The sequence below is a fragment of the Erinaceus europaeus genome, chromosome 3, assembly GCF_950295315.1.
Source record: "Erinaceus europaeus chromosome 3, mEriEur2.1, whole genome shotgun sequence".
Classification (NCBI taxonomy): domain Eukaryota; kingdom Metazoa; phylum Chordata; class Mammalia; order Eulipotyphla; family Erinaceidae; genus Erinaceus; species Erinaceus europaeus.
In genome coordinates, this window is record NC_080164.1 from 76,241,395 (window position 1) to 76,253,477 (window position 12,083).

A 12,083-nucleotide genomic window follows, 5' to 3' on the forward strand; every position below is an offset into this window, starting at 1 on the left:
GGTATGTGTGAACATTCTCACCCCCAGCTTAGGTCCTTTCCCCCATTATGCACAAGGACCCCATCATTGTCTTCTTATAATCCATTTTCCTAATCATTCTTCTTTTGTTTGTATTATAAAGACTTGCTACTCATTACCTTTTTCAAGGATTATTGCTAATTTAAGATACTTCTCCTTAGTAGATATTTATTTTTTGACATGTATTCAGACGATGCTTCTTTTCTTTACCCAATAACTTACTAGTCCTATTTGCTAGTGTAAACAACACATGGCTCCATTTAAGATGAAACAAGTGAGAGGTTTATTCATAAAAATCACTGTAGACGTGAAGGCAGAAGACTAGTTAAGGAAATAGGGAGAAGTCCAAAGTCCTTAACTAAGCTATCCATGACCACAAGGTGGAGAGATCAGGATCATTCAGGAGCCACACCAACAGGAAAGTGCAGTGATGAAGGTAATCCAGTCAAGAGAGTAAACTGCTGCAAGTCCTTGCTTATATAGTCCCTGTACCCACATTCCACTGTGAGTATGCTCAGTCTCAGGCTGCTGCCATTGGTATGCTGATTGCCTCAAATTCTTGTTGGGGTCACAACAAGTTGCCAGAAAAAAAAGTCTTACTTAGAACCCAAGCATTCCTATCTTAATATAATTCTGAAATTCTGTGTGAATTAATGTTAGCACTTAACAATGTAGATGAAGTTGGCATGAAGCTTTGCTTTAGGAGGTTTCTGTCAGCTTTCACGTTTAGGTCATGCCAACCGTGTATAATAAATTAGCAAGTTTACCATTCAGTTCTGGGCTCTTGAAGAGCTTGTAGAATATTTGAAAACATTTCTCTATGCAAAGTTGGGTTCTAGGGCTGGAAAGATAGCTCAGCATGCTAGAAAACCCAAGTTCAATTCCTGGCACCATCATAAGATAGAGCTGAGCAGTGTTTTGGCCTCTTTTGTCCTTAATCAATCAATCTTAACAAAAGTTTGACCTCCATGCCTTCCATGTATGTAATTCTTGGGGGGAATTTCCTTCCTGCCAAGCTGATCAATTTTATTATTTGTAGTGTTGCAGAAAATCATAATTGTCCATCTTACATTCTAGTCAGCTATCCTCTCCGCTCTGTTTGTGCTTTTCCCTTTCTCACTATAAGGGAGCTGCCTCTGGAAGTAGGTCCTGGAAACCCAAAGTAATCTCAAATTGGGTGAGCCTATCATTCTCAGATGTAGACTTTCACCTCCTAACTAGGAGTTGCTAATATACACTGCTAATATACTCTTCTTTGAGTCTGTTTGCATAATATCTATAAGAAATATTGACAATTTTGTGGCATTTGTATGCAGTCTTCCTAGTTTCTGCATTAATATTGATTTTTTTCTTTCTTTTTCTCTTTTTTCAATCTCCTCTACTGCCCTTTCCCTTCTCCTTTCTCTCCTACTTCCTACTTTTTAAATTTTTGCTTGTTTAATTTCTTCCTGGGCATTAGGATTAAGGGCTTGTTATTATGCTGACATCTTTCCCCAAAGTGTCAATGCATTTTCATTCTTGGCTTAACTGCTTTTCATCAAAAGCTATGACAATGCTCCAGGCCCTGGGCTATATCTATGACTGTTGTGGGTGTCAGGGGAGGAGATTATTCACAACAACTAGCATAAACAATCAATCTTGGAAACATAAATAGGCCTTTGGCTGAAGCCTAGAGCAGCTTGGCAAAGGCCCACGCTTTTTAAATTTTTCATATGTGAAATAACCAAGGAAGTGGAAATTTGAGAAGTAATATTGTAGACACATATTGTTATGCTCCTTTTCCCCTCCCACTGCCTGTCAAATGCTTGAATTTCAGTTTTCACTGAAGACTATTTATTTGTCGGTTTTTTTTTTTTTATAGTAAAGAATCTAAGTATAAAATTTTAGCAAATTCTTGATAATGGCTTACAAAATACAAAGGACAAAATGCTTGGAGTATGACAATAATATATATTTATAGTCTTTTAAAATATATATTTAAAACATCTTTTTATTGGGCCAGTTTGTGGTACACCTGATTGAACACATACTTTACCATGCACAGGGACCTGGGTTCAAGTCCCCAGTCCCCTTCTGCAGGGGGGGAAGATTTATAAGCAGTGAAGCAGTGCTGCAGATCTCTCTCTCTCTTCTTATAAACTTCTCTCTGTGTTAGTAAATTTAAAGAAATAAACATGTATTTAAAATATCATTTATCTGGGAGTCGGGCTGTAGCGCAGCGGGTTAAGCGCAGGTGGCGCAAAGCACAAGGACCGGCATAAGGATCCCGGTTCGAACCCCGGCTCCCCACCTGCAGGGGAGTTGCTTCACAGGCGGTGAAGCAGGTCTGCAGGTGTCTATCTTTCTCTCCTCCTCTCTGTCTTCCTCTCCTCTCTCCATTTCTCTCTGTCCTATCCAACAACGACAACAACAATAATAACTACAACAATAAAACAACAAGGGCAACAAAAGGGAATAAATAAATAAAATAAAATAAAAAGTTAAAAAAATATCATTTATCTATCTTTATTAGCAAGAAGAGAAAAAGAGAGTGAAAGATCATAGCTTAGCATATATATATATATATATATATATATGGTGCCAGATTCTTTTGTGGTTCTCAAACCTGCCAAGTCTTGAATTCACCTGCTGAGCTAACTCCTTAGCCTTTATAGACTTTGCTACTGTGGTACTTACAGAGAATTACAATTGTTTTTATTATCTTTATTTATTTATTACATAGAGACAGTTATAAATGGAGAAGGGGAGATAGAGAGAGGGAGAGAGACAGAGAGACACCTGCAGCCTTGCTTCACCACTTGCAAAGCTTTCCCCTTGCAGGTGGGGACCAGGGGCTCGAACCTAGATCCCTGAGCATTGTAGCATGTGAACTCAACCAGGTATACCACCACCCGGCCTCTAGAATTACAACTGAAATAATTTATCCACATCATGGGCATGTCTACAAAATCCTTTTTAAATTTTATTTGTTTATTTATTAGATGGAGACAGAAATTGTGTATGGAGGGGGAGATAGAGAAGGGGGACAGACAGAGAGACACCTGCAGACCTACTTCACCATTTGGGAAGCTTTCTCTCTGCAGGTGGAGACCAGGCACTTGACTCTGGTCCTTGCACACTATAATGTGTGTCCTTAACCAGGTACACCACCACCTGGCCCCAAAAATCATTAGGTAATTTAGTCATGTGTGGTTGCTATTTTCTGACGGTATTCTATCTCAGTACTTTTGTTAATATTTGGAGTTAAGTATATACACTTTATGCTAAATCTCTAAATTATATACATATATAAGTTTAATTAACATAAAATAACATATTAATATTAATAACGCACTAATATTAATATTAAGACAAATATTACAAACTGATTTAGAGAAACTGATCTGCTCCCCAGCTATCTAAATTATGTTCTTCTATATGTCTTTCTCATTTTCACCAAAGGCTTTTTATTGGTTTTGGTGGTGGGTTTTCTGATAAAGAAATGTGAGCTAATTCATCCCCCTTGAGGCCATAGACATTGCCCTATGACTACCTAAGAACACAAAACCCTGATATCCTGCAGAGAATGATCAAGAATGGGCTTGCTCTGAATGACTTTAAAGTTACCACATATGTCTTCTACTTTGAACGGAACATGGGACTTGATGCATATTGCAAAGTCAGATATTTATTCTTTATATGTTCACTTACTTTTTAGTGTTTTTTTGCACTAAAGAGAGTCACTTTTGATTCTCACCTTCCCCCAAAAAACCCTTTTTTTTAAAAATTTTTTTATTGAGGGAATTAATCACTTACAGTAAATACAGTCGTTGATACATGTGTAAAATTTCTCAGTTTTCTGCAAAACACTCTTACCCCCAGCCCATGTCTTCCCCCACCAACATGCACCAAGACTTGACAGTCTTGCTCCCATCCCACCTAGAGTACTTTACTTTGGTGCAATACACTAAACCCAGTCCAAGTCTCACTTTGTGTTTTCCCTTCTGTTCTTATTTCTCAACTTCTGTCCATAAGTGAGATCATCCCATAATCATCCTTCTCTTTCTGACTTCTCTCACTTAACATGATTCCTTCCATCCTTATCAAAGATAAGGTGAAGAAGATGAAATCATTATTCTATAGAGTAATGTTCCACTGTGTACGTATAACACAAATTTCTTAGCCACTCATCTGTTGTTGGACACCTGGGTTGCTTCAAGGTTTTGACTATTACAAATTGTGCTGTTATGAACATAGATATACACAGATCTCTTTGAATGGGTGTGTTTGGTTCTTTAGGATATATCCCCAGGAGAGGAATGGCAGGGTCAGAGGATAGGTCCACTTCTAGTCTTCTGAGAGTTCTCCAGACTATTCTCCACTATTCTCTTCTGAGAGTTATCCAGACTATTCTCCACAGACTATTCTCCACAGGGGTTGGACCAATATCCATTCCCACCAGCAGTGCAGGAGGCTTTCTTTACACCTACAGCCTTTCCAGCATTTGTTGATACTATCCTTTTGAATTATCACAGGAGTGAAGTGGTATCTCATTGCTGTCTTTATTTGCATTCCCCTGACAATGATGTGGTGCATTTTTTCATATATCTGTTGGCCTTCATATCTCCACTTTGATGAATATTCTGTTCATACCCTTTCCCCACTTTTGGATGGGGTCATTTTTGTTGTTGTTGTTGCTGAGTTTGGTTAGTTCTTTATGTATTTGGTTACCAGCCTTTTGTCTTATGTGCTGGGAAAATTGGGTTGAAATATGCAGAAGAATGGAACTGAACCACTTCATTTCAACACACACAGAAGTAAACTCCAAATGAATCAAAGACTTGCATGTTAGACCAGAAACTAACAAATACTTAGAGGAAAATACTGGCAGACCTCTTTTCCATCTAAATTTTATAGGAATCTTCAATGACTTAAGTCCAATTGCAAGAAGACAAAACAAAAATAAACGAATGGGACTGCATCAAATTAAAAAGGCTTCTGCAAAGCAAAAGAAAGCACTTCAAAGGAAGGGGCCAGCTGACAAAGGTGTGGGTGTGTGTGGATGTGTGTGCTTAGATCAAGTTATAGAGGTCTTTAATGGTAGGAGCCTATTTATATTGTGATAGATGAAACAAGTAGATTATAAAAAATCTATAAAAACAGCTCCTAAGTTATGAAAAGATATTCAGCTCTGCTCCTAATAAAGGAAGTATGCAAATTTTAACTACATTGAGAAATCACTTTTCTCGGCCAAATGGACAAACATTTAAAAGCCTCTTTGATGAGATTGTGGAAAATAGTGACTCTCACACATTATCAGTGGGAATGTAAATCAATACAATCCTATATGAGAATGAATATAAAAATTAAAATGATCTATATATTTGGCTCACCAGTTCTACTTTTGAGGTCTTTATGCTGTTGTATTATATATGTAGAAGTGTTTATATCTGTACTCTGTAATAGGCAGACAACCCAAAGTTCATAACCCTTGAGAAGTAATCATGATATTTACCTTTTGCTCTCTTTTAAAATAAGATCTATTTATCTATTTTTGACAGAGACATACATGGAGTGGAATAGGGAAGATAAGAGGGAGGGAGAAAGAGAGACACACACACCACTGCTTCACTACTAGTGAAGCTCCCCACCAGGGGTGTTGAACCTCAGTTCTTGCACATGGTAATGCATGTACTCTACTGGGTGTGCCACTGTTCAGCCCCAGTGAGCTGCACTTTCATGGAGACTACCCTTTTGCTTGCATTTATCATTTCATCACTTACCACCTCCTACAAAGTACATTTACTGTGCTTATCTTATAATTTGTTTATAAGAGCCATCCAGCTTGCATGGAGCTACATTCTTGGTTCATTCTATGAGGTACATACCATTCCATTATATGCTTTCACCTTAACTTTTTTTATTAATCTCATTACTGATGCATATTTAGAGTAGCACCAGTTTGGGATATTAGGAAAACTGCTGATGTGAATGTTACAGTAGATGTATTTGGGTACATACATGCACAACTTTTTTTGACTGTTATCTTTATTGGATAGAGAGAGTCAGAAATTGAGAGGGAAGGGGGTGATAGGGAGAGAGACAGAGAGACAGCTACAGCACTGCTTCACCACTTGCAAAGCTTTCCCCCTGTAGGTGGGGACCAGGGACTGGAACCCGGGTCCTTACACACTGTAACATATCCACTCAACCATATGGGCCACCACCTGGCCCCCGTGCTTGAATTTTTCTAGGTTAGTTACTCCTAAGTGAAATAACTTCTAGGTACTGCAAAATACTTCCCAGTGTGGCCTTATTAGTGTCTATTTCCAGCAGTCTACAGAAGTTTTCATTACTCAGTTTTGTTATCAATATTTATAAATGCTGTTTTGCTAAACTTCTTAATATCTGCTAGTAGTCTGATGCATGTATAGTAAGCTCTCATTATAGTTTTATTTGCATTTCATTGCTAATGAATGAAGTTGCCTGTCTCTTCATATATTAATTGGTCATTTGGATACTTCCTTTCATGAAATGAATGTTCCAAACTTTTGCCTGTTTTTTTATTGGAATTCCTTTTTAATAGCACTTAATTTGATCTGTATATTAATAAAGAGTCAGAATGATGGATGGCCAGGTTGGAAGTTTACTGTGCAACCAGAAGGCAACTGTAGCTCTCTGAGTTTCTTCTACAAGATCTCTTAATGAAATTAGCTGGCACAAATTATTCATTAGAAAAATTAGGTCTGTGCATCTCCCCACCACACTGTCTGCTGCCAGTCATCTGCCTATGCACCCAGGTCAATGAATGAGTCTAGTGGCAATAGCTAATTATCACCAAATGGTTACCAAGAGCATGGCACTGGGCGCAACTTATCTCCAATTCACTACTTTCAATACCTCTGTGTGGGAAATACTTTTAGAACTTGATAAACTTACAATTTCAACTCAGTTAGAAAGGGATGTGGGTGGGAGTTGATCTCTCACCAAAATGCAAGGCCCATACTCTAGTTGTAATTAACATGCTGCCTCACAACAAAATTGTCTTCTCATTTTCAGTTTCAGATTATAATGTACTGTGGGAGTGGCAATCATTAGTTCTAACAGAAAAGGACATTAATAAATACTTTTTTTAAGGCTAGTAAAAAATAAAATTTCCTAAAATATACATTATAATGTTTTATGGGGGGATACTTCTTCTTCTAGCGTTTGCCCTTCTTCCGTAGCCAGTCAACAGGTCAGGTTGAAAGCTGTCAGGAGCTGCTTGTTGCTGGCTTTGAAAGTGACTGGGATCCATGTGGATTCAGTCGGCTAGGAAGGATCGTCAGTTTCCCCAATGAATGGGTACTCACGGGATGCACTACTGGTATATTAACTAAATAAACTAAATTTAAGCAACTTAACAATGTTTTTTATTAATGTGGCATTACAACCAATATATGAGTAGCAAATATGAAATCTTTCAACCTACTGCTGCCTCTATAAACACTTTGTACATCTTTCAGAGGCAAAAGTAGATACTCTGATGCAGACTCACTCTTGAAATCATGAAATAAACAATGATAGCAGACTTAACCAAGGAGCTACTCTGAGTTCTCAAAACAAGGCCATAGAACAATCCAACACATTTTGTTGAGCTTCAAAGGGACTTTCTAGTCATTAATAAGCATAAACCAGCAAAATTTTAAGATTAAAGCTCTAAACACCACTATTTTGGAAAAGACCCCAGAGATCTGTGGAAAATAAACCTTTGTTTCAAAGTTAAACTCTGAATTTGTTGGATGTTAAAAATAAACTTTGAATATTTGAAACAAAAGTTGTAGAAAGGCTTTTAAAAGATTATGAGAACTTAGAATTCAGCTACAGCCCATGAAATTGATAGTGGTTTCTGGAGCAATTTCCATAATGAATGTTAATCCAGAGAGGTTTTTCCCCACCTTTAAAGGAAACTTGTGGCTTGATCATGTTCACAGGTCATGTATGGCTTATAAAGCTATGTTCTTTCTCCCACTGAGGCTCTGTTCAAGCTTGTAGTTTCATTTAAAAGAATCTTTTTCAATGCCTGTGTATAGACTGAGCATCAGTCACCCACTACTGTTCAATTCAGTCCCACTGTCTGTGTGTAGAAGTGAAAGTTTAAACTGTAAACCCTACCTAAAGTAGACCTAGTAGCTTTTTCCAAAACGGAGACCACAAAACTTCATCAGCAATATTCTTGCCTTTATGTTCATGATTAGTGAACAATTTGCTCTGCATTGTATCTTAACTCTTTTTCAGCCACCAGGTTCCAGATGCTACCATGATGCCAACTCAACTTCCTTTGGCAGAGGACCCCATCATATGTCTTGGACCCCCACCTCTCTAAATCCCTGCCTCACTAGGGAAAAGAGAGAGAGAGGCTGGTAGTATGGATTGACCTGCTAACGCCCATGTTCAGCAGGGAAGCAATTACAGAAGCCAGACCTTCCACCTTCTGTACCCTACAGTGATCCTGGGTGCATACTCCCAGAAGGATAAATAATAGGGAAGCTATCTAGGGAGGGGATTGGTTATGGAACCCTACGGTAGATATTGTGTGGAAATGTACCCCTCTTATCCTATAGTCTTGTCAACATTTCCATTTTATAATTACAATTTTTTAAAAAAGAAGTCAAAGTCTAAGCTTTATCCATTGCTTTCTGGAAGTCATATATCCATCCTCCATGCAACAGATGCAGCAGTATGCCTGTGCATCAGTCTTTGGGCCCTCATATTCTTGGAGGTTGACAAGCTATCGTGTAGATGCCTGTAATAATTCTTTTATTTTACTTTTTCACAAAGTCCCAGCATAGTGTCTGGGATAAAACGATACCCTGGACACATCAACCTGGTACGGTTTGTGATAACCAGAACGGTTGTGATAAATGCTTTACAGATACAGTCATATTTCCTGTAATGACATTTCAGTCAGTGCCAGATCTCATGTACAGCAGTGGTACTAATCGTCATAGCTCATAGTTGTTGTAGGTTATACCAGCTACATATGATGTGTAAGTACACTTCATGGCATTGGCACAGCTATGGAATCACCTGAGGATGCATTCCTTAGAATGGATCACTGTTGTTAAGTGAGGCATGATTGTACACGTTAAATTTGAACACACAACCACAAACAATAAACATGGAAAGAAGAAACAAGAAAGGGCCAAGACAGCACCAGGAACAATCTCTACTCACACTTTCTCATAAATCTTGTCAGGATCTTCTGGCCACTTGATCATGCATACCACTCTGTTGGGCAGGGTATCTGTGGTTGAGTAGTAGCCCTGGGGGAAGGCCAGCAGAAGCGCCAGGACCCAGATGACACCAATGACCACCTTGGTGGCCATGGCTGACAGCCGGGGCTGGAGCGGATGGATGATGGCCATATACCTGGAACAGAGAAGAAACAACAGAGTTCTGTAGTGGACATCCATATCTATAGTGGTGTTTATGTGTTATTCCTGTCAATGTAAAACTCTGAAACCTGCTGACTCCTGGAGACTTTTACAATTATTTTTATGATCCATTTCTCATATTCTATCTTCTTTATGTCTGATGCTATAAAATACTTAAAATCATTAAAAACAGAGAGAGAAAAAGGTTAGGGGCTGGGAGTTGGTGTACCTGGTACAATGCTCAAGGTGGTAAAGCAGTGATTCAGGTGTCTCTCTGTCTTTCTCCCTCTTTTTTTTTTTGCCTCCAATGTTTTGCTGAGGCTCAGTGCCTACACTGCGAATCCACTGCTCCTGGAGGCTATTTTTCCCATTTTGTTGCCCTTGGTGTTGTTGCAAAGGACAGAGAGAAATCGAAGAGGAGGGGAGGACAGAGAGGGGGAGAGAAAGATAGACGCCTGCAAACCTGCTTCAAGCCTGTTACATGACCCCCTCCTGCAGGTGGGGAGCCAGAGGCTTGAACCAGGATTCTTACATCCATCCTTGAGCTTTGTGCAGCACTAACCTAACTAGTGCAGCACTTAACCTGCTGCACTACTGCCGACTCCCTCTTTCTCCCTCTCTATCTTCCCCTTCCTTCTCAATTTCTGGCTGTCTCTATCCAATAAATAAAGATAATAAAAATAAAATTTAAAAAATTTTAAAAAAGGTTAGTAGTATTTTAAAGAATTTCAGGGTCCATTCAGAAACATTTTGAGAGAGTAGTTTTCATCAATTAGACACTTATGCTAGGGACATGATGGCCAAGTATATTTGGCCAGTGGCTTACTGTGAAATCAGAAACAATGTTGTCAGTGCATTCTATCTAAGGACTCTCTGTCTTTCTGGGTGTAAGTGATGGTGGTTATAGATGTCAAAAAAATTTAAGACCTTGTCATGTGGAAATTTTAAAAGGGCTATCCATTCTCCACGGGTCCATATAGTCTGAAGAGAAGTGAATGCATATATGTAAGAAAAAAGAGGCCAGAAACCTGCAGCATCCAAGAGTTCCTGGAAGGATTTTCATCAGTCCTTGAATACCATGGAGTCTGTGTGATGCTAGTAACACATGTTGCATGAAGAGAAATGCAAGCTCCCACCTGCTGAGACAGACACACTCAAGTCTACTAAAGACCAGCATGGAGCGAAGTCTGGCAGCAAATGGGAGCAGAGTGAGGTTTGGAGCCAAGCCTCTGCCACTGGTTCTCTTTCCATGCCTGGGGTGAGGCACTGAATGGGCCATCTGAATGGCTGTGTCCATTCAGATGTGCTGGAATCTGTGTGCAGCCTCTGAGGTGCAGCAGAGTTTGGGAAGAATAAATATACCGATTTACATTTCACATCAGTCATTGTCACATTTGACCCTTCCACTTACTTTTAAAATGCATTTACCTCTCTTTGCTTATTTACCCTGCAAAATTTGTGTAGCCAGACCTTAAATTACATATTTTTTTCAGAATAGAAATTATGTCTTACACTACCCTCAGAATTGCCCACCTGATTCTCTGACATGCAGGTATTTCTGACTTGCGTGGTACAGAATACTCAATGGGGACTTCAGAAACGATCAGACAAATAGCAGCACAGCTGTCAGCTGTCAGTACCACGATATGTGACCTCACGTGGTAATAAAATTTAAAAAACAAAACAAAACAAAACAACAAAAAAACCCTTAGAGCATGAGGCAGGCTGCAGAGATAATTAAGTCCTGGGATGATAAGTGGATTCTTGGTGGAGTCTTAGAGGTACTTAGGTGTGTTTAGTTGGGTTTGATGGGAACTTGCTGAAAGGCAAGATGCCCCTCCTCCTTCTCCATCTTATAAATAGTTCCCTGTCCCAGAAATTTCATTTTGGAAAATGGATAAGAGATCTCAAAAGCAAGAGTGAGAAGAATTAGGAGGAGACTTGGAAATGACATTGTGATGGGACCAAGTGATCACCTATAAGTCTCTGAACACTGTTTACTGGTTAAGGGCTATAAATCCTACAATCAGCTGCCATCGAAAATGGCAAAGAAAACAATCAAATTGCTGTCAGTCAAGCATCACCTGCTTCTTCCTCTTCCTCCACTTCTCTTACCTTCCCTCCTCCCCCTCCTTTTTTTTTTTTTTTAAAGAATTCGTGATTTTATGCTTATGGATTTTCAGTGAACTTAAGATATTGTTATCTTACTATTACATTAGTAAGAATCAAATATTTTCAAATCACTTTTCAAAATATTCAGAGATACTTGAGAGAGAAGAGGAAATAGAAAAAAGACTCAGAAGCAGTAATAGGTGTAGATGTGACTTAGAAAGAAAGTGAAGGCAGGACCATGGAAGTGAATAAAATGGGAAAAACATATATTGAGGTAGAGACAAAGATAGATATATAGTCAACCCATATCTGTGACCTTGGGAGAACTATTACAGATTCCACTGGAGGGGGATGGGGACACAGCACTCTGGTGGTAGGAACAGTATGGAATTATACACTTATTCTCTTACAATTTTGTAAGTCAATATTAAATCAGTAATTTTTAAAATTCAGATGCACTTAAATTTAGAACTTGGCGGTATATTCCAACATTTTAGCGTGTGTTGTCTCCTCTCAAACTCATAGATATATTTCAGATAGTCTTGTCAATGAATATAA

The 12,083-nt window shown here is 38.8% G+C and overlaps 1 protein-coding gene across 1 annotated transcript in view; it reads right to left on the bottom strand.

Annotated features, from left to right (window-relative positions):
* Window positions 1-12,083, bottom strand: part of TACR1 (tachykinin receptor 1) — a 221,193-nt gene that overhangs the window by 89,808 nt on the left and 119,302 nt on the right. The window contains exon 2 of the mRNA XM_007523370.3: window positions 9,214-9,408. Within this exon, the coding sequence (XP_007523432.1) occupies window positions 9,214-9,408 (195 nt within the window). The remainder of the gene's footprint in view (window positions 1-9,213; window positions 9,409-12,083) is intronic.